This window comes from Carcharodon carcharias, chromosome 2 (assembly GCF_017639515.1).
Source record: "Carcharodon carcharias isolate sCarCar2 chromosome 2, sCarCar2.pri, whole genome shotgun sequence".
Classification (NCBI taxonomy): domain Eukaryota; kingdom Metazoa; phylum Chordata; class Chondrichthyes; order Lamniformes; family Lamnidae; genus Carcharodon; species Carcharodon carcharias.
In genome coordinates this window covers 34,256,334-34,277,770 of record NC_054468.1, presented here as the reverse complement: position 1 = coordinate 34,277,770, position 21,437 = coordinate 34,256,334, and the positions used below count along the sequence as shown (strand labels likewise).

At 40.8% G+C, this 21,437-nt stretch overlaps 1 protein-coding gene across 3 annotated transcripts in view; it reads right to left on the bottom strand.

Annotated features, from left to right (window-relative positions):
• Positions 1-8,454: 8,454 nt before the first annotated feature.
• LOC121269667 (transferrin receptor protein 1-like) overlaps positions 8,455-21,437 on the bottom strand; it is a 61,028-nt gene continuing 48,045 nt past the window's right edge. For all 3 annotated transcript variants that reach the window (XM_041174464.1, XM_041174479.1, XM_041174473.1), the window contains exons 15-19: positions 18,687-18,757; positions 17,715-17,799; positions 16,333-16,554; positions 14,014-14,154; positions 8,455-12,422 (exon numbers count right to left, since the gene is read on the bottom strand). In XM_041174464.1, coding sequence (XP_041030398.1) covers positions 12,180-12,422; positions 14,014-14,154; positions 16,333-16,554; positions 17,715-17,799; positions 18,687-18,757 — 762 coding nt within the window. In that variant the 3' untranslated portion in view covers positions 8,455-12,179. The remainder of the gene's footprint in view (positions 12,423-14,013; positions 14,155-16,332; positions 16,555-17,714; positions 17,800-18,686; positions 18,758-21,437) is intronic.

Sequence of the window (21,437 nt, the reverse complement as noted above, 5' to 3'; positions counted from 1 at the left end):
ACCAGCTTAGACAGGATTCAATCATTATGGCATAGTGAGGAAAGATAAAGGTAGCAAAGTTACTGATACCAATTCCACCTGCTGTCAGATGAGGAATGAGAATGTTTGCAGTTGGAAACATTACCTAATAATTCTGGAGTTCTACCATGGCACAAAACCATCACGGCTTTGCAAATTTATTCATACTGATGACAGGTTTGTGATTCAAATGCCTATGTGCAAACATCAGAGCACCATTTCACCAATACATTGTTAACATTTACAAAGTTTGACAATCAGCTTTTGACTTGGGTTCATACAAAATGGTCAAGGATTCTTTTATGGGAGGATCCTTTTATGAATAATCAACATTTTGTCCATTGGTTATTTCAGTCATCAATTTTCTGGACGACTGATACACATCAGCAATATCAAGCGGGTATTATATGTGTGAGAAAACTACTTTCTCATTACATTGACAGACATTTAGAAGTTTACAGCTTGGAAGGAGGCCAGCCATTTGGCCCATCGTGCCCACATCTGTCAACAAGCAGTTAACAAAACTAATCCTACTTTTCAGCGGCTGGTCCATAGCATTATAGGTTACAGCATTAAGTTCATATCCAAGTATTTTTTTAAATGTTATGAAGGTCTCTGCCGTTGCCACCCTTTCAAGCAGTGAGTTCCAGATTCCCATGCACCACCCTCTGGGTGAAAAACATTCCTCTCAATTCTGCTCCAAATCTCCTACCTTAAATCTATGATCCCAGGTTATGGATCCTTCAGCCCAGTGGAATAGGGTCTTCCCATGCAACCCCAAAGAGGTCCAAAATCAGGATTGAACTGTTACTGGAACCAACATCAACCTGATAGTTATCATCTTGCATGTGTTCAAATTCAAAAAGGGCTGCGTAATTTGACCATGTCTGTTTTGGAAGATGTTCCACAATTTTAGTTTGTGACTTATTTTTCAGGAAGATGAGCCTCAACCACCTGATCATTTTGCAATTTTGACTGCTGAGCTCCACATACTTAGAGGTTTCAGTGGTTGCATAGGGCACTAATGTGCATAGCTCACATGAAGGTGCAAATTAAATAAACATTGCATTCATTCAGTGTGTACAAAGTATAGGCTCCTTGAAATTATATGCAAATAGCTACCCATCTTGCCAAAAGTGGCAGGTTGGCAGGTGAAGTGTTGAATTTGGCAACTTTTGTTTCTTTTAATCCGCACCTCTACATAAAATAATATTTTCATATTAATTAATATATTAAGATCTGCTATTGCTGTAAAGTAGCTCAGAATTACAGAAACAAAACAGGAAGAGCTAAGGCACGTAGCTAAGACTGATGAGATTACTCAGCACTTTAATGCTCATTTTGTTTCTGTAAAAGTTGTTGCTAATTGTTTCACTAGCCTATACATAACAGCTTCCCAATGTGGCGTGACTTACTCTCCATCTCACAACAGAAAATTTATTTTCATGACAATTTAAAGCATGCCCCCAGCAAGTACATCAAGCTACTTTAGTATAGGGATTGCAGGAGTTCAATGGTTTTTCTGGTACCAGGACTTGCCAGTGCACTACTTTTTGAGTGCTTCAAATCATAGGGCAGAATTTTTCTGTTGACAAGCTGGGGGTGGAGGGTGGAACCCGCTCACTTGCGAAAATGACACGAGATGACGTTGCGGGGGGGGGGGGGCAATCCACCGACATCATCCCGCCCCTTTTAAATATTGAGGAAGGCGGGAGGACAGCGCGGTCAGCTGTCCACCAATTGAGGCCATTGACAGGATAATTAAACCAATTAAAGGACCTGCCTGTCCAACCCTAATGTTGGTGGGCAGGCCAGGAGCCCCAGCGGGCTTCTGATAATACATGAAACCTCATCCACCGGCGGGATGAGGTTTCATGTCTATTTTAAAAATCCTAAATAACTTTTGTATGATATTTATTAAATTTATTAACATGTCTCATCTCCCGTGACATTGTCACATGAGGGGGACATGTTAATAATTTTTTTATTTTTCTATTTTTGAAGTTTATAAAACTTTCAGCGCTCTCCCTGAGACAGCACTTAGTCTCAGGGAGATGTGCGCTCTTTCAACCACATGCGCAAAAAAAGCACAGTCTAGCAGTTGGGGAATCCCTCCTCCACCACCCACCCCCGCCCCCCCCCCCGCCCCCCGTGCACAGGAAGCGCATAACGCTTCCCGTTCAGCGGCCCGCCCACTCAAAATGGCAGCGGGGCCCATTTCGGTGGCAGCAATTGGCTGCCAGCCCGCCTATCGAGGGCTAAATTCTGCCCATTGAATCTATGCAAAAGCATATTTATTTATTTGAGAACAAGAGGTACATTGCCTGGATGCACGAGCTCAACAGTCTTGAGCTGTTTCTCATAGCACAGAATTTACTATGAGTCACATTATGATCATTCTTCCCCATAGAACTTGATATGAAATTAATCATTAGAGTGGGGCTACATCTGGAATACTGTGTGTTATAGTTTTGTTCTCTATACCCAAGGAAGGATAGACTTGCTCTAGAAGGGGGTGCAGCAGAAGGATTGATCGTTGAGGTGAGAGAGCTGTCCTGAGGAGATTGAGCCTTTACTCAAGTCCAGAAGAATGTGTGGTTTCAGTGAAAATTATAAAATTCTTAGAGTTCTCAATAGAGTAGATGCCAAAAGGTCAATGCCCTGGCTTGAGAGTCTACTAGAAGTCATAGTTTCAGGATAGGATTAAAATGAGGAAAAGATTGATTCATTCAAAAAAGGTTGCGGACGTTTGTTTGCAACTCTTTACCCGAGAGGGTTTTGAAAGCCCAGTTGACAGTATATTCAAGGCTGAGATCAATAGACTTTTGGACCAAGGGGTATGAGGATCAGATGAGAAAGAGGGGTTGCAGTCAAAGGTCAGCCATGATTTTTTTTCATTCATTCACATATGGGCTTTGCTGGCTGGGCCAACATTTATTGCCCAGCCATAGTTGGCCTTGAGAAGGTGACGGTGTAGGTACACCCAGTGCTGTTAGGGATTTCCATTATTTTGACCCAGCGATCGTGAAGGAATGGCAGTATATTTCCAAGTAAGGATGGTGATTGACTCGGAGGGGAACTTCTAGATGGTGGTGTTTCCTTCTATCTTCTCCCCTTGTCCTTCTAGGTGGTTGTGGTCATGGGTTTAGAAGGTGCTGTCTGACAAGCCTTGGTGAATTCCTGCAATGCATCGTGTAGATGATATACACTGCTGCTACTGTGCACTGGTCGTGGAGAGTGAATGTTTGTGGATGTGGTACCAATCAAGCGGGCTGCTTTTCCTGGACAGTGTCAAGCTTCAAGTGTTGTGGGAATTGCACTCGTCCAGGCAAGTGAGGAGTATTCCATCACACTCCTGACTTGTGTGTTGTAGATGGTGGATAGGCATTGGGGACTCAGGAGGTGAGTTACTCGTCGCACGATTCCTAGCCTCTGACCTGCTCTTGTAGCCACAGTATTTATATGGCTAGTCCAGTTCAGTTTCTGGTCAATGGTAACCCCCCAGGATGTTCATGGGGGTGGAGGGGCGGGGAAAGAGGAGATTCTGTGATGGTAATGTCATTGAACGTCAAGGGGTAATGGTTAGATTCTCTCTTGTTGGAGGTCAATGTCTGGCACTTGTGTGGCATGAATGTTTGTCACTTGTCAGCCCAAGCCTGGCTATTGTCTAGGTCTTGCTGCATTTGGACAAAGATTGCTTCAGTACCTGAGGAGTCACGAATAGTGCTGAACATTGTAAAATCATCAGCAAACATCCTTCCATCATAAGGTCAGATGTGGGGAAGGTCATTGATGAAGTAGCTGAAGATGGTTAGACAAAGGACTCTACCCTGAGGAACTCCTGCAGTGATGTTCTGGAACTGAGATAACTGACCTCCAATAACTACCTTCCTTTCTGCTAGGTATGGCTGCAACCAGCAGAGTTTCCCCCCGATTCCCATTGACTCGGGTTTTGCTAGGGCTTCTTGATGCCACATTCGGTCAAATGCAGTCACTTTCATCTCACCTTGGGAGTTCAGGACTTTTGTCCATGCTTGAACCAAGGCTGTAATAAGGTCAGGAGCCGAGTGGCTCTGGCGGAACCCAAACTGGGTGTCAATGAGCAGGTTATTGCTCAGCAAGTGCCACTTGATAGCACTGTTGATGACCTCTTCATTACTTTCCTGATGATGGAGAATAGACTGATGGGGCAGTAATTGTCTGGGTTGGAATTGTCTTGCTTTGTGTACAGGATATAACTAGGCAATTTTTCACATAGCCAGCTAGATGCCAACTGTTGTAGCTGTACTGTAACAGTTTGGCTAGGAGCGTGGCAAATTCTGGATGACAAGTCTTCAGTATGATTGCCGGAATATTGTCAGGGCCCATAGTCTTTGCACGATCCAATGCCTTCAGCAGTTTCTTGATATCACGTGGACTGAATTGAATTGGCTGAAGACTGGCACCTGTAATACTGGCAGAGGTCAAGATGGGTCATCCACTCGGCCCTTCTGGCTAAAGATTGTAATAAATATTTCAGCCTTATCTTTTGCACTGATGTGTTGGGCTCCCCCATCATTCAGGATGGGGATATTTGTGGAGCCGCCTCCTCCTCCAATGAGTTCTTGAATTGTCCACCACCATTCATGACTGAATATGGCAGGACTGCAGAGCTTAGAACTGATCCGTTTGGTTGTGAGATTGCTTAGCTCTATCACATGCTGCTTATGCTGTTTGGCACACAAGTTGCCATGTCATAGCTTCACTGGGTTGACACCTCATTTTTAAGTATGCCTGGTGCTGCTCCTGGTATGCCAGTCTGCACTCTTCATTGAACCAGCGTTGATCCCCTGGCTTGATGGTAATGGTAGAGTGGGGGGTATGCCGAGCCATGACGTTACAGATTGTGTTTGAGTACAATTCTGCTGCTGATGGTCCACAGCGCCTCATGGATGCCCAATCTTGAGTTGCTATATCTGTTCAAAATCTATCCCATTTAGTGCAGTGGTAGTGCCACGCAATACGATGGAGGGTGTCCTCAATGCAAAGGTGATACTTCGCCTCCACAATGTCTGTACAGTGGTCACTCCTATCGATACTGTCATGGACAGATGCATTTGTGGCAGGCAAGTTGGGGAGATTGAGGTGAAGTATGTTTTTCTCTCTTCACCTGTCACAGACCCAGTCTAGCAGCTATGTCCTTTCGGACTCAGCCAGCTCGGTCAGTAGTGGTGCTACCAAGCCACTCTTGGTGATGGACATTGAATTCCCCCAACCAGAATACATTCTACCTCCTCAGTGCTTCCTCCAAATGATTTTCAACATGGAGTACTGATTCATCAGCTAAGGGAGGGCAATATGTGGTAATCAGCAGGAGGTTTCCTTACCCATGTTTAATCTTGCTGAATGACAAAGCTTGAGGAGCCAAATAAGCTACTTATGCCTCTATTCCTTATGTTGTCCAACTATGTTTTAGTATGCATGAGTGTTTCCGTAGATAGAACAGGTTCTCTCTAGTATTCGGGCTTGGAGGTTCCAAATATGCTCATTTTGCTTGACTTTGGACAGATTTGAGGTCCAGTATGGCAGCTGGGAGGACATTCCAAATCCATGTTATACCTCATATCCCTTTTCTATTAAAATCTTTAACAGACAAGGACTAACAATTAAACAGTAGAGAGTTAATAATTATTTAAGATCCAGGCAAATGTTATAACTTTACAAATAGCTTTGTACAGTTGCTAGAACTATTGCTTTTTCTACTGACTTGTGCTAATTTAAAAAGGGCAGTTCTGCATCTTCCTGGAAAAAGTCACACATACTGGCCAGATTTTGCAGTTCACTTTAGATCTGTGACAAAATACCAGAAGACATTAATACATTTGCAGAATGGAATTAACAACTGAACTTCAATGTAGGTAGTTGCGCATTTGGAAGTTTTGGCAGGAAAAGTAAGGAGACAACAGTGAAGACTTGTTGGAGTCAAACAGTGTGCTTCTATGCTGAAAGTACCAAGCAATCCGAAGACTATGTTGTTTAAGATTTATTTGAAGCACATATGCAAGACAGAACAAATTTTTATCTTTTACCAACTAACATTTTAGATCAATTTATTAATTAATACAATTATCACTGCTTAAAACTATGGCAAAAAAGTGCAATGCTTAACAGAAAACAGAGATAACTGACAGTTTTCAGAATATTCTGCAGTAGCAAAAAGAGCAAAATAATTAAAGCCAGGCCCAAATGGTATCAGATGGCTGTGTGGGAAAAACAATCCAAATGGAATATTTAAAAGCATTAAGCGCCAGGTACCATAATCAAAATAACTGGGAACAACCATCATTTAAAATTGGTGTTTTGGGGGATAGGATAGAATAAGCACCAAGATAAATATAAGGAGGGCCAAAGAACACTCAAATTGGGTTATGGATAAAGGTTGTCTCATTAGCCCTTTAAATTACTCGTTTCCTGGAGTCGCTTATCCCACATTTCCGGTCAGCCCGATTTAGTTTAAGATTCCTCTTCCTGAACTGAACGTTTTGTTTCAAACAGAAACAATTACAACAAGTGCATATTGCAAATATTTTAAAAACTGAAGCAACATCTCTTCCATTGAGCCTGGACTTAAATTGAACTGGATAAATTGGATAGTGTCATTCTCACCCTGGCAACCCAGTAATGCATTTTACAATATCCTAATCCAATCTCATAACAATGTGAACTGCAGAATCTATTCAGAAAAAAAACGGCATAGTAATTGGGAAAGCTATAAACATTGATTAAAGACTACTAACGCACAAGATTTCTACTCTTTTTATCCAGTGGATGGACTGCTAATATTGGTTTATAATTTTCCGTTGTTACCCTGCAATGGTGCTGCCTCTCAAGGAAGGAGTGCACACACATCAGATTATAATGCCATACATAAGAACGCAACCCACTTACCAAAGCCAAAGTGCTAAGGTGCAGATTATCAAAACCAAACCTTAGGGAATCCAAAGCATGCGCATGGATACTACTGGACCTTTAGCATCTAAAGACACATGGTTCACTAGCACAGATCAAAGGTAACCTTATAGGGTTGAACAATTAGGGCAGTGGTCATGGGCAAGTTGGAACAGTTAGAAGAATTCCAGTTTCCAGAGACAGGTCTACTTTATGGTTCCAATCGTATAACGAACTGGTTGGTCAAGCAACTGATTTACTGGAGACCTGGATTATGAAGCCTAGCGCACAATGTTGGCTCAGTTCCAAACTTCCAATACTAGGCATGCCATCTTGGAACCAACTGAACAGGAAAGATTCTACCTCTTCCAGCCCCAAAATGATCGCAGGACAACTGACAAGCATGAGACTGAGCCAATACCAGATGGCACCAGAAGCTTCTCACAAGAAGTGCTTTGCCACCATCCTCCTCACCACAGGAGAGCTTACTGTGGGCCAACATACAGCACTTCCACCAATGATTTTCCTTATTCATTCATGGGATGTGGGCAGCACTGGCCAGACCAGCATTTATTGCCCATCCCTAATTGCCCTTTAGAAGGTGGTGGTGAGTTGCCTTCATGAATTGCTGCAGTCCATATGCTGTAGGTACACCCATATTGCTGTTATGGAGGGAGTTCTGGGATTTTGACCCAGTGACAGTGAAGGAACAGCATATATTTCAAGTCAGGATGGTGAGTGGCTTGGAGAGGAACTTCTAAGTAGTGGCGTTCTCATGCGTCTGCTGCCCTCGCTTTTCTAGGTGATGGCAGTCATGCACCCACCTTCTACAAGGCACAAATGATGTAATACTCTCCACTTGCCTGGGTGAGTTCAGCTCCATCAACACTTAGAAACGTAACACCATCCAGGACAAAGCAGTCCACTTGATTGGCACTCCATACACAAACATCCACGCCCTCCACCACAGATGCAGAGTGGCAGCAGTGAGTAACATATATAAGATGCACTGCAGGGACTCATTAAGGCTCCTCAGACAACAGCTTCCAAACCCACAACTGCTACCTTCTAGAAGGACAAGGAAACAGACACATGGAACACCACCACCTGGAAGTTCCTCCCCAAGCCACTCACCATCCTGACTTGGAAACATACCGCCGTTCTTTCACCTGCTGGGTCAAATCCCAGGACTCCCTCCCTAACAGCACTGTGGATGTACCTACAGCACATGGACTGCTTCAGTGTCCAAGGAGTTGCGAATGGTGTTGAAGATTGTGCAATCATCAGCAAGCATCCTCACTTCTGACCTGATGATGGAAGGAAGGTCATTGATAAAAGCAGCTGAAGATGGCTGGGCCTAGGACACTACCCTGAGTAATTCAGGGAACTAAAGGCAAAGAGCATCAAAACAGGTCAGCAAGTTTTTTCTCAACAAACAGTAGCAAATCATTTGACAGAATCAATTATATTAACTCCATATGAATGAGAGAATATCTTGGAACTTAGCAATGTTTTATTACCCAATTTTATTACTACTGGTCCCTGGATTTCTTCTCCCTGCTCCACATACCCAAGTAACAATTAAAATGGGACACATAAGTTTTAAAGTAATTGTGAACATATATCAATACAAGGCACACAAGGTCCTTATACATGGGGACATAAACCACAAGTTAAACTACTATTACACATATTTAAGCAAATAAAACATGATTGTAGTTGATCATAAGCATGCAATTAGCAACCCCCCAACCCCTGCAACTGCTATTCAAATAAAATAGATAAATTATGGGAATCACTGTTCCCGATAATTTTTATACACCTTAGGTGGAACATATGGAAGGCACTGCTTCCGATATACACCTTGGTAGGCAAAAACTACCTTATTTCATGACATTATGGAAGACACTGCTCCCGATAATGAGTTTTAAACTTGTAGAAATGTCATAGGCTTTCATTTCTTAGTAGCAGATGCTGCTTTCTGATTGTCGACAGTATAACCGTCATAATTATGGAAGACACTGCTTCCGATAATTATCTTATTTTAAAAAAGATAAAACACTATTTATAGTGAACTCTGTCACTGATAAATAAAAAAAATAAATATCTCAGTGCTGACTGGTGGAAAAGGTAGTGACATGATAACTGGGCTTGACAGATGCTTAAGTGACAAGCATATAGAAGCTGTATTATTAAATAGTTCCTGTTATACAGCCACTTTAGTGTCAATTTCAGCATCCTTAGAAGTTCCTTAACCAGATAATACTTTAGATGCATTATTTTGAAAGATAGATGATATTTGGTAAGCACTGAGCCCTGTCACTTTGGCCAATATTCTAGATTAATAGGCAGGCAGCAGTAAAGTACTTGAACAGGTGTTAAATGGATTAAGATAACTAAGCCAAGTATGACGTTTCTTTTCGTGCCACTAGTTCTGGGCTTTGAAGGCATTTGTAAGCCCCTACACCAGTAAAATTCAGAAAATTACCAAGGGATAGGCTGGCTGTGCTAATTTAATTTTCTTTAGCTCTTCAAGGCAACTTGTAATTTAACAAATTATCCCTTACTCAAAATGGGATTATTGTGCTTTGCACAATAACTGACCCATCAAACTATCTGCTGAAAAGAGAGCAGTCTGCATTTTATCAAGGAACATGCCATTTGACAAGCCATCTTTCACAGCATAACTTCACTTTAAACTCAATTAATGGAAAAAGAGGTGATGAGCAAAGGTTTACCCATAAATTGGAAGTTTAGATAATTGTAATAAAGTACTCAGAAATACAGTTATTGTATAGTTGCCAAGCACGTCAATTTCAAGACAGGTGAATAGCACTGAAATGAGACAGAAAAAATATTCATGTTTTAAAGATTCTAAAATAGATGACAAATGCAAACTATACCAACTATTTACTATCTACACCTAGATTGTATTTTAAAGTCAGAGTTAAAATTGGGCCTGTTCTTGGGCACAACATAAAAGTTACCTAATTAGCACATCAACCCAATCTGGGGTAAGGTGAAGGCACCAAGTATGCAGCAGCCCCATCCCACCTAAATATACAATGAACTCAGAAAACATGAATGTACCATTACTTTGAGCTTTATAAAACACAACTGTTCTTTTGAGAACAGTAAAAATTCCCAAGACAAAGAAGCCAATTGAGTTAGAGATCATTGTATGCGTTTTTGTTCGAGTTTGTCATTCTTGTGACACTGGGTAACATTCGATTAACAGTTATGCTTACTATTCTTCATCCAGAAAAAAGTGCAATGAATTCTTCAAAAATAGTTGCTTTCACTCCCATTTAAAATCAAGTAAAGACCTACAAGTAAGGCCATAGATTAATTATACACTTTGTTTTCAATTTCTCATGAGTTTGATTCATTTAGTGACATGGCATTATTATAATCAATATAAGCAGCTAATGCCCTTATACTTTTCAATGGGCAAAACCTGTTTATCCATATTACTTGTACTTATTAGCATCTCCCAACCAATAGGTAACATTATTAATATTTGTAATTTGCTTCTCCTAGCTACCTTCACTATATTTAACTTTTCCCATGCAGTAGAGGTTTGGAAGTATTTTATGCAAATTAATTTTATATACCTACAATTTTTGTCCTAACCTCAATTTTATTCTGAAAATCTTAACATTTGCTTACTGTAATGCTGTTGACGTCATTCTCCCTATTCTGCGGGAAATCTTGCACTACTTCATGCCTTTCACTTTTGCAAAATGATGCTGTCTCGTGAGACATAGAAACACAAACTTGTCCAATGGATTGAATGTAATTCTTTTAAGCTACACTTAGCTTAAACTACACCACGCTTTATGCCTCATTATTTTCCAGATCGACCCATTAGATTTGAAAGTGGTGTTGCTATTAATGAGAACATTTATTTTATATTACATTTTTACTGGTGCCACTGAATCAGTGTTAACCCACATTATTCAATCTTCCCAGATCATCTCAATTTTGCTGGCGTTACAATCAGATTTAATTTTGAAAACTTCTTCCTTTAGAAACCAGCACAATTATAGAAATTTTGCCTGTTACGTAACCAATTTAATTTCCATATTACACTGAACTAATTTGTAGTGCTCCTCAGTTTCTTGTTGTTACCCACATTATATTTCTAGAGGCTTCTATGCTTCACTGCTCCAAGGAGTGATGTCATTATATTCTTTCAGGATACGGAGATATTTAACATTACATAAATCCTTGCGCCCCAAGTACAATGCCCAAGAGCTCAACTCCTCACACAAAATGTTTTGAGGAGAAACCAGAGGCCAGGTCAACAGCTTCATCAGTATTTTACAGCATTTAACTAAGCTACAATTATCCATCAATTGTAGTGCAGCACATGAAGAATAGTGAATTCCCAACTTGGGTTGTCAGATTACAGTATTCAGCACCCAAATATTCACGTTTCATTAGTTTTGTATTTTTGATTTCTCGTGATTATATCACTTCTGCCATTTAACCACCTCTTGTTTTCCCATACATATTCCTTTCCCTCTAAATGTTTCCAAGTTTAAATGTACTCCTTTGCTCACCACTATACAAAGCAAGAACACAAGGTCAGTCACCTATGAAAGCAGATATTGCACAGCTGCTTCTCCACTGGTCTAAGGAGGTACTTGCACCACTAGGTTAACAATGTGCAGTTCTTGAATGCTAATGAAATTTGTTAACTTGCCAAGATCAGCTCCCAAAAGACCTGGTGAAAGCAGGTCTTCCCAGGAGCTGTTCTTTAACCAGAAGTAAATTTAGTAAATTTGGACTGCAGTTGTTGACAAGAGGGCTTCTGCCAGGTGCACAAAGTCTGTTTAGGGGAACAAGCAATGCAAACACCTCTCTAAGGCTACTGTATAAACAGCTTAAGTGGTAGCATTACAGAATGCAAAAGATTATAGATGACTTAAATATAGCTGAGATATTATTGTCCTCTCACTTGCACTACTGGAATAGAATATCTGTTCTTTTGAGACACCTGAATATATGTCTGATAAGCAATTTCAGTTCCCAGATTTTGTACAACAAAAAAGGTTTGCACTTCACAAAACAGATGCCTTTTATGATTTAAATACAAATATCAATTAATCCCATAGGAGAATGGTTAAGTTTAAGTGACAAGTGCTAAGGCATTAATATATCTCAGCGTTTCGAAAGGTAAAGCAATGCCTGCAGTCAAACCAGCGCAAATGCCTATAGAAGTCACATGATCAGAAATCATTGCTGCTGGTCCACACTTCTCCACCAAGTGCATTGGCTGCTCCCTGGATGGTCCAGGTAGCAAAAGCCAAGTCGTTGCGGGTCATGTTGAAATCAACGAGGTCAGGGTTCGCTCTCAGAAGTTTTAGCTGCTCCACAATGCCAGCAAGGGTGTGGTTTCCTTTGCCATATAACAGGTGTCTATATGGGCAACTCTTTATAGACACATAAGGAGAAAGAAAATTGTACTCCATCTGTTGGAACAAATATGACATTAATTTTAATTAATTCTTTAATCAAGCTTAAAACTGGTACATTATGTTTGTTGGGAACAACCCCTTTTAGCAGAATGATTTTGACAGATTAGAAGACCTTGTCCAAAGCATACTGCAAACTACTGAACATGGGGTTTCATGGAGCAGAGAAATGGACTGAAATCCATTATACCATTCTTCCACTCTTTGTGCAAAGCACTAGTTCCAGCAGGCAGTTAAACTTCTGCCTGAAGTGAACAGAAGCTTATTATATTTTAAAAAATAGTGACAATGTCTTCCTCCTTCCCACATTTACATTGGGTCTATGCTGTTTCCAAATTGCATTCATTTAGATGGGTGTCCATGATGGCTAGGCACCGAATTGTATGAAGAGCCAAGACAGACTTTTTTTAAAGCAATATAAGAACATAATAGGAACGATGGGCCATTTGGCCCATCAAGCCTGCTCTGCCATCCAATACAATCATGCCCGATCTTCTATGTCAATCCATTTTCCTGCCTCACCCGTTATTCCTCGATTCCCGTAGCATTCAAAAATCTATCAATCCCTCTTGAATATGTTCAACAACTGAGCATCAACAATCATCTGGGGTAAACAATTCCAAGATCCATAACCCTTATCGAAGAAATGTTCCCTCATATCAATGCTAAATTGTCAACCCCTTATTGAAACAGTGACCCATAGTTCTAGACACATCCAGGAGAAACATCCTTCCAGCAGCTAAACAGTTAAGCCCCTTAAGAACTTTGTTTAATTAATGACATACAGCACGTTTTTCTTGTGTTTTTACTTTTATTGGTGTTATCAGCCAAGTTTGTGAACACTGTTTAGACTTTTTGCCTCAAATATTATTGGCAAGTGTTCCTGCACTGGAAACCATGAGGATCACTAGAGGAATGACAGGTAGGTAAGGTGTCCAAGAAGTGTTGTGTCCCCAGCCACCAGTACACACACATCCATAAAGATAAAGATGTTTTTCAATATCATAGTTTGGAAACTGAACTTGAGTATTCCTGAAACAAACATTTTTTTGTCAAAGCTTTTCATCTTGCACTCATCAGCACAATTCACAGGGATACCAATGTAAAGGAAACAACAAATTTATACTGTATCAGAAGAGAGTGCCGATTGGTTGGCAAGCAGATTCTGATTGGTGGAGGCACTGCGACGGAGAATGCACTAGTTGATGGTGACTGACAGCTCACTGCCAAACATTGCTTGGCTGTTAACTGCCAGTCACCATCAACTGGTGCAGTCCCCATGGCCACGCCTCTACTAGCCAACCAATCAGCAGTCTCTTCACATACAGTATAAATTTGTTGTTTCCCTTACATTGGTATTCTTGTGAATTGTCCTGATGAGTACAAGCTTTGGCAAAAAATGTCTATTTTCAGCAATACTCCGGTTTGGAAACTCTTATGTTTCAGGTCTGATCAACATCTGGCTAACCACAAGTGTACTCATGGTTTATCAATTCAACCCTTAGCAAAACAAAGCTGGAACAGATCAAAGTTGCATTTACGATGCATAAACTGCAGCAAAGTAAGTTAACAAAGCACAGAAACCTACCCTCATAATTCGGTTGTTGTAAGTCCTGCAGAGCAATACATTAGTCATATCAGAGCTTTCGATTTTGGTGGACAGATCATTGGCAGCACGTACTAAGTCACCACGTGCTGAAAACAGCCACTGTGTAGTCAGTCCACGATCCTGCAAAAGAAGTTTTACTTTGGCTTCAAGTCTAATTCACACTGCATCGCTTGAAAAGGTATAACCAGTTTTCTACTCATGTTAGATGAAGCATGAATTTGATTGTTTAGCCGGAGAACTGACAATGGCCCAGAACTTCTGTTCCCTGGGGAAGATGTGCTGGGGAATCCCTTCATGGAAGTCCCATGCAAGGGCCATATAGGAATGCTTAGGAAGTTTCAACTTCTAATGGGCACTTGCCCTGAACCAGGAACCAACTGTACACTGATTTAAATTGGAGGCTTTGAATGGTTCCGACTCTCTTATCAGAATAGTTACTCAGAAAAAGTTAGGAGCAAAACTACTTCCAACTCCTTGGTGACTATGGTGCTGACACCCCACATCCCTCCCCCATCGACACCTCCCACTTAATGTTCCGATCACCCCCACACTACTTGACTACCCTCCTGCACACCCCCCCCCACCCACCAAATTACCCCCCTGAACTTTGCCCCTACCACCCAATTACCCTCCCACTCCCCACTGACCAACCAACTACCCCCACTTACCTCACACCCCTGACTACCCCTAACTCCTCCCTCGCCTTGGCCCTGGTTTCTCAAAGAGGTTGGGATCTTTAAACTTAACCACTTTATGGCAGCAAGTGCTGTAAAAAGGGGGCATGGCTTCATGTCCCCTGACCCTGCTGGTCTTGATGGGTAGGACTCCAGAGGTGCTGCATTGCACATTTCTCATCAGGCTAGGGTCAGAACAGCAGGTGAGAAATGTGCAGCTCCTAACCTGGGAAGGTAAAAAGGAGTGGAGTGGCAATCAGACAGCGATTGCCACTCCATGGAAGTTCTAGGCCCTCTCCTTAATGTTAAAAAAAGTGTGTGTGGTGGGGCAGTCGGGTGGGAAGATGAGCAAGAGCATGACCAACAAACGTGACAGTTTGCTGAACATAAGAATAGTTTATCATACATGTTTAATGAGTTGTAAGCCGCATCGTCCCAGAAAACATTTGCTTGGAAAATCAGATTTAATTTTTAATAGATTTTTGGCCCATGGATTTAAAAAGATATCCTCGTATTAACTAGTCTGTAATATAGAATGACACCGCATGCACAACCTATGCAAAACTAAAAACACCAAGAAAGTGTTGAAGTTGGCATCAAAATAACTGAAGTTTGGTGCGCAACGTCCAACAGGCTAGTGCCAAGAAGGACATTCAGGAATCCAAACGGATTGTCACTGAATTATCCTAATATCATTGTAGACAGGAACATCAATAGGGGAAATGAACTTCTGTTTATTTAACAGCATATGTCCTCGGGCCTAAGTGATTTCCAATCAATTACACTGTTTAAACGCAGCAAAACATGGCATCCAATTTGTCCACAGCAATGTCACACAGACTTCAAATGAATGAATTCAAGGGGAGACAGTGGTATATTGGTGATATCACTGGCCCAGGCTAATGTTCTGAGGACACAGGTTCAAATAAATAAAATCTGGAATTGAAAGCGAGTCTCAATAATAGTGACCACGAAACTGTCTGGTTCACTAAAATCCTTTACGTAAGGAAATCTGCCATTCTTACCAGCTCTGGCCTACAAGTAACTCCGGACCCACAGCAATGACTCTTAAGTGCCCTCTCCAACGGCCTAGCAAGCCACTCAGCTCCAGAGCAATTAGGGATGGGGCCACAAATGCTGCCTTGCAAGTGATGACCACATCCCATGAAAGAATAATAAAACAATTAATTACCAGTTAAGCTACTTTTAGTTCTATTGGTTAAGCGATAAAATATTGGCCAGGAAGAACCCCTTGCACTTTGCCATTAGTGCCATAGGCCAGCTCCTTTTTCCGCCCAAATTGGAAGGTGACTCTCAGTCAGTGCTTCATTAGAAGGATTGCATCTCTGACAATGCAACACATTCATTAGCTGAACTCAAGTTCCAGCATAAATTTTGTGCTTATTTATAATAGGGCTGGTACGCACAAGCACTAACTGGAAAGTAAAGGTTACCAACTGAACAAAGCTGATACTAGAAAACTATTTTTGATTTTTATAGCAAAACTCCAGCCCACAATTAGCCAAATAGCTTCTTTCGAAATAGACATCTTCATGTACTTCTTCAGTTCATATTTCTACCAGCCACCAACAGACAGGAAAGATTTTATATAATTTTTGTTTACCTGCAGCTCTGATGCATAGTTTTGAATATCAGTAGTGTAGGTCAACAAATCATTAGCGTATTTCTGGTAATCAAGTGGAAGTTGATGGTGATGGATTAGCTTTAACACAGCAATTCCGATGACTTCTGCCACAGTACGACTGACAGCCTCTAGTTTATCATTAGTAAACCTGGAGAGAGTGTTCACTGTGTCCTCTTCAGTATTTAATGGGTAATTTTTATTCTGCAACCAAAATGACCAATTAGAAATGCTGAATGTATAAATACACTTCTAAGGCTCTGGCTTCAAGTGATAGAAATTAGTAGCAGATACCCACAAGATTACTGAAAATAACTGTCAACCGAGTTTTTCAACACTGGAAGTCTGATTTCACCATTATTAATTTGGCCTGATTTTGTAAAATCTCATTGGATGTAGCAAATTACTGCAATTTCTTACTTGGGACTCCCTAGAAAACATTTGGCAGACTGAAATGTTTCACAGGGTTCTGAACCAACATGGTCAGTGTAATTTGTTTCACAAAGTCACATTTAACAAAGCAAAAGATTCACAATCTCAAAAAGAAACAACAGAATCATCGAATGGTTACAGCACAGAATGCTGTCATTCAGCCCATCATATGCACACAAGCTCTCTGCAAAAACAACTCCATTAGTGCCACTCCCCTGCCGTTTCCCCCGTGTCCTGCAAATCTCTTCAGATAATTATCCAATTCCCTTTTGAAAGATCTGGTTGAATCTGTCCCCACCATACTCTAAGGTGGTGCATTCCGGATCCTAAACACTCACTGCATAAAAAAGCTTTCCTTCATGTCCCCAAGAGCAAGTAAAGACAAATGTCTTCCCTGCAATTAATTTGCAAATTGGATAGAGAACCACCAGAGCCTCAAAATTCCTTAGGATGCCAGCATTCTGGCAAGAGGGAAGGAAAATTTGGGGTGGAATCTCAAACTGGCAGGGCTCTGCTCATCAAGTTCTAGCATATTCAGGAGTGGATGCATAATAAGCCTACCCTCAAATAAGCACCCACTTTACAACAAATGAAGGAAATACAAATATACAATGCAGTCACCTCATCAGTGCCCTTAATATTGGGCACGAGGGGCACCTCTACTTATTTGGCTTTGCTAAGACTGTTTGCAGAGATAGACTGCCCTGCCAAAAATGACAGTCCCACGAGATAATTTAAAAAATGTTTTACTGCCTCCCAGAGCCCATGGTTCTCTCAACACTGACAAAACCCCTCAGCACAATTTTTCCCCACTTGGTGGGGCAGTAAATGTCTACCCAAAATATATATATTAACAAACTTTCACTTGGCATCATTGGAGTTGTAACGCAAACTAGATCTATCTCTCAGCAGTAATTTCAGAGTCCACTTACCTCAGTAAAACTCAGTCCAATAGCTGGGATCCCACCAATTGCCAAGAATGCATAAACACTAGTATCCATAGGTATTGGCTGAAAACTGCAATAAGCAACACTTTAATTGGTACTTTAATTACTTTTACTACATGTCATGAAGCTATTAATGCATATAATATTTTGGAAAATATTTTTATTTTAAAATAGATGTTTAGTCTATGGATCTCTCTTAATTGGATTAATGCCAGCTAGTCTGGGTGCTTTGAGATGTAAACAGAGAGGCAGAGTGAATTTACATTTTTTGAAAAGTGTTCAGGAAGTGGGGTGAAAACTTGACGTCTATCTAGCAGATGCCAAGCCATAAGTTTATATTACTAATAAAATTGGTATTATGAAAGGGGTTTCATTGTTAAAAGGTGAAGTTCAAAGAGGCTGGTAAGACAATGAGAATTTGAATTCAGTGGTGGTAGGTATAACTTCAGCAGTTTTCAGATGTGGTGTGCAGAGCAGAGGCAATGTAAGATCAAAAGGCAGCTGCAAGCCTCCAACTGGCTCCACAATGAAAAGAACCTCATTTTGAATTTATACGGTGAAAATGCTTTGCCTGGGTTCTGGTTAAGCCAATGGGTTGCTGTTGCCTTAATGGAGAGAAGTTTGAGAAGTTAAAAGTTATCATAGTAGTAATTTGTAGCCATGTGTACATACAAGTATATTTTAATCTACGTAAATAAATAAAATGTTTCAATAAGAACTGATGGTCTGGTTCCTGAATTTAGAATTGCATCTCAAACATAACACTTAAAATTATAGGTTATGACACTTGTTTAAAGTTTCCCTCTGGGATTTTTAAATAACTCCGCTTTACCATTTGGAGGCAGGTAGATTAACTGGGCCAGAGTTTAAGGTTTCCCAGTGGGAAAGAAAAAACATGACCAAGTGAATAAAAAAAATCACTGCTAAACTGAGCAGATGGTATGCAGAACAACTTACGCTGCTTTCAACCAGTTGTCAGCACCTGCCCTTTCATAGATAGTTTGTCCAGGTGATGAAGGGCTATTTACCTGTTGGAAGCAAAAGATTGGGTTTGAGAGATAAAAAACTGAAGTTTAATATCAATATATTTCTAAATACAAATTTGTTACTTAAAATCTGCACTTGACTTCATGAAAACAGCTTCAAAACTAGTGCAACAGCATAGCCAATTCAGACTCTCACTCTTGCCAAATATTGTATATTTAAAAATCGAGTCAACAAAACAATGAGCATAACACATAGCAGTCTTTCATTCCCCATTTAGTGAATAGTCAGAAACGATCTTAGTCTAAAGGATCAAAATGTAGAATCAATTGGGTGGAGAAAAGAAAAAGCAAAGGAAAGTCACTGGTGGGAGTAGTTTATGGGCCCCATGACAGTAGCCATACTGTAGGACAGAATATAAATTAAGCAATAATGGGGGCTTGTAAGAAAGCTACTGCAATAATTCATGGAAGATTTTAGCCTTTATTTAGATTGGACAAATGAAATTGGCAAAAGTAGCTCGAGGGAGAGTTCATAAAGTGTATTCCAGGCAGTTTCTTTGAACAATACGTCTGGACACAATCAGAAAATAGGCTATTTCAGACCTGGTAAGGTGTAATGTGACAGGATTAACGAATGACCTCAAAAATGAATGATCCTCTAGGTAAGGGTGATCATATGACAGAGTTTCACATTCAGTCTGAGTGAGAAATTTGGGTTTGAAACTACAGTCTGGGTTTAATTAAGACAACTACAAGAATAATTGGTAGGACAGTAGAGAAGCAGTGGCAGACATTTAAGGAGAGATTTCAAAACTCTCAAACATATACTCCACTGAGAAAGAGAGCTGCTATGAAAAAGATGCACTATCTGCAGTCAACTAAAGTTAATGATGATATCAAATTGAAAGAAAAGATGTAAAATGCTGTAAAGATTAGTGGTAGCCCAGAAGATTGGGAATATTTTAGAAACCAGCAAAGGATAACAAAAACAATAAGAGGCAGAAATTGATTATGCAAGAAAAACTAGCAAATATAAAAACAGACAATAAAAGCTTTTACAAAAATACGAAAAGGAACAGAGTAGCTAAAGTAAGCATTGATCCGTTAGAGGGTGAGTCAGGGAATTAATAATGGAAAACAAGGAAATGGCAGAGACTTAAAACAAGTATTTACTATTAGTGTCCATAGCAGAAATCACAGAAAGCATCCCAAGAATATTAGGAAACAGAGGCAAAAGGGAGGGGAGAATTTAAAACAAATACTACCATTAGAGTAAAAAAGTCTAGGAAAACTAATGGGTCCAAAGGCTGATAAGTCCTGGGAACCTTATGGCTTGCATCTTAAAGGAAGTTGCAGCAGAGATAGTGGATGCATTGGTTGTAATCTTCTAAAATTCCCTAGGTTCTGGAAAGGTCCCAGCATATTGGAAAACAGAAAATGTAACACTAGTATTCAGGAGAGGAGGGAGGCAGGAAGCAAGCAGCTATAAGCCAGTTAGTTTAATCAGGGAAATGCTGGAATCCATTATTAAGGAGATGCTAGAAGGGACATTTAGAAAATCATAATACAATCTGGCAAAGTCAACATGGTTTTGTGAAAGGGAAATCATGTTTGACAAATTTAAGAGTGCTTTAAGGATGTAACAAACAGGGTGGATAAAGGGGTACCATTAGATTAGCAGGGCTGAATTTTACAGGGGGTATTGGGTGTGGGCCATATTGCCCAACCTCACATTGCAAAACTTGGATGCCAACCAAGCGACTTCAGTCTCTCTACAGTGATAACATGCTGCCAGCGGGCTAAACGAGTAGTGAGTGGGACTTGTGCCTCTCAATGAAGTCCCACCCCCAAGAGCTGCCGACCAATCTGATTGGCTGGCAGCCCTAGCAGCACCAGAACTGAGTAGTGGACGTTGCTGGGACTTCGAGTAGGCCCCAGGATGAAGGCAGCCATAACATCTGGACCCAGCTAATTCCCGGGCAGGGTAGCTAACTGCCCCATAATTTTGCCTTTCATCCTGTCCTGGGTCAGACCTTCCCAAGATGCAGTTTGTCCTGGATTTCTGATGCCTCCAAAGGCTCCAAGTTTTGCACAAGCAGGCGAGGCAGATTGGTGTCAGGAAGTATCGGGGGGTGGTTGGGGGAGGGTCCAAGCCAGCAGCATCAGACTAGGGTGGTTTGCGCAACTGGGGCTCACCTCCCCAACCCCCAAAAAGGTAGCAACAAGCCAACACCCCTGCTCTGACCCTAATGTGACCCACCCATCCCCACCACACCCCTTCCTTCACAGCTTTTTCAAAAAGCTGTTTTAAAAATGGCTCTCACTACTACCTGCCCACACCAACCATATTATGGTGTGGGCTGAATAACATTCAGGTCAACTGACATGTTAACAAGTTCAATTGCCTGTTAATATTAAAAAAAACTGTGGGCAAGCTGCCAATTTCAGCACCTGCCCACCTACTGTTTTATGCGGACTGGGTCAGGGGGTGTTACAACCACTGCCGATGTTATTTGCTGAATAAGCCAAATCCCAGAAGGTAACCTGTCTTACTGATCATAAGCCTTTTTTTGTATTTCGAGAATGAGGGAGAAAAGCTACTGATCCCAGAAGCATAGAATCCCAGTAGCAAGTTTAGGATTTTAAAATTAAAAGATTAATGAAAGGAAAAAAAACTAAAGCACTCAAGATTAAAGTCTCACAGTTCAAACAGCTTTACAAA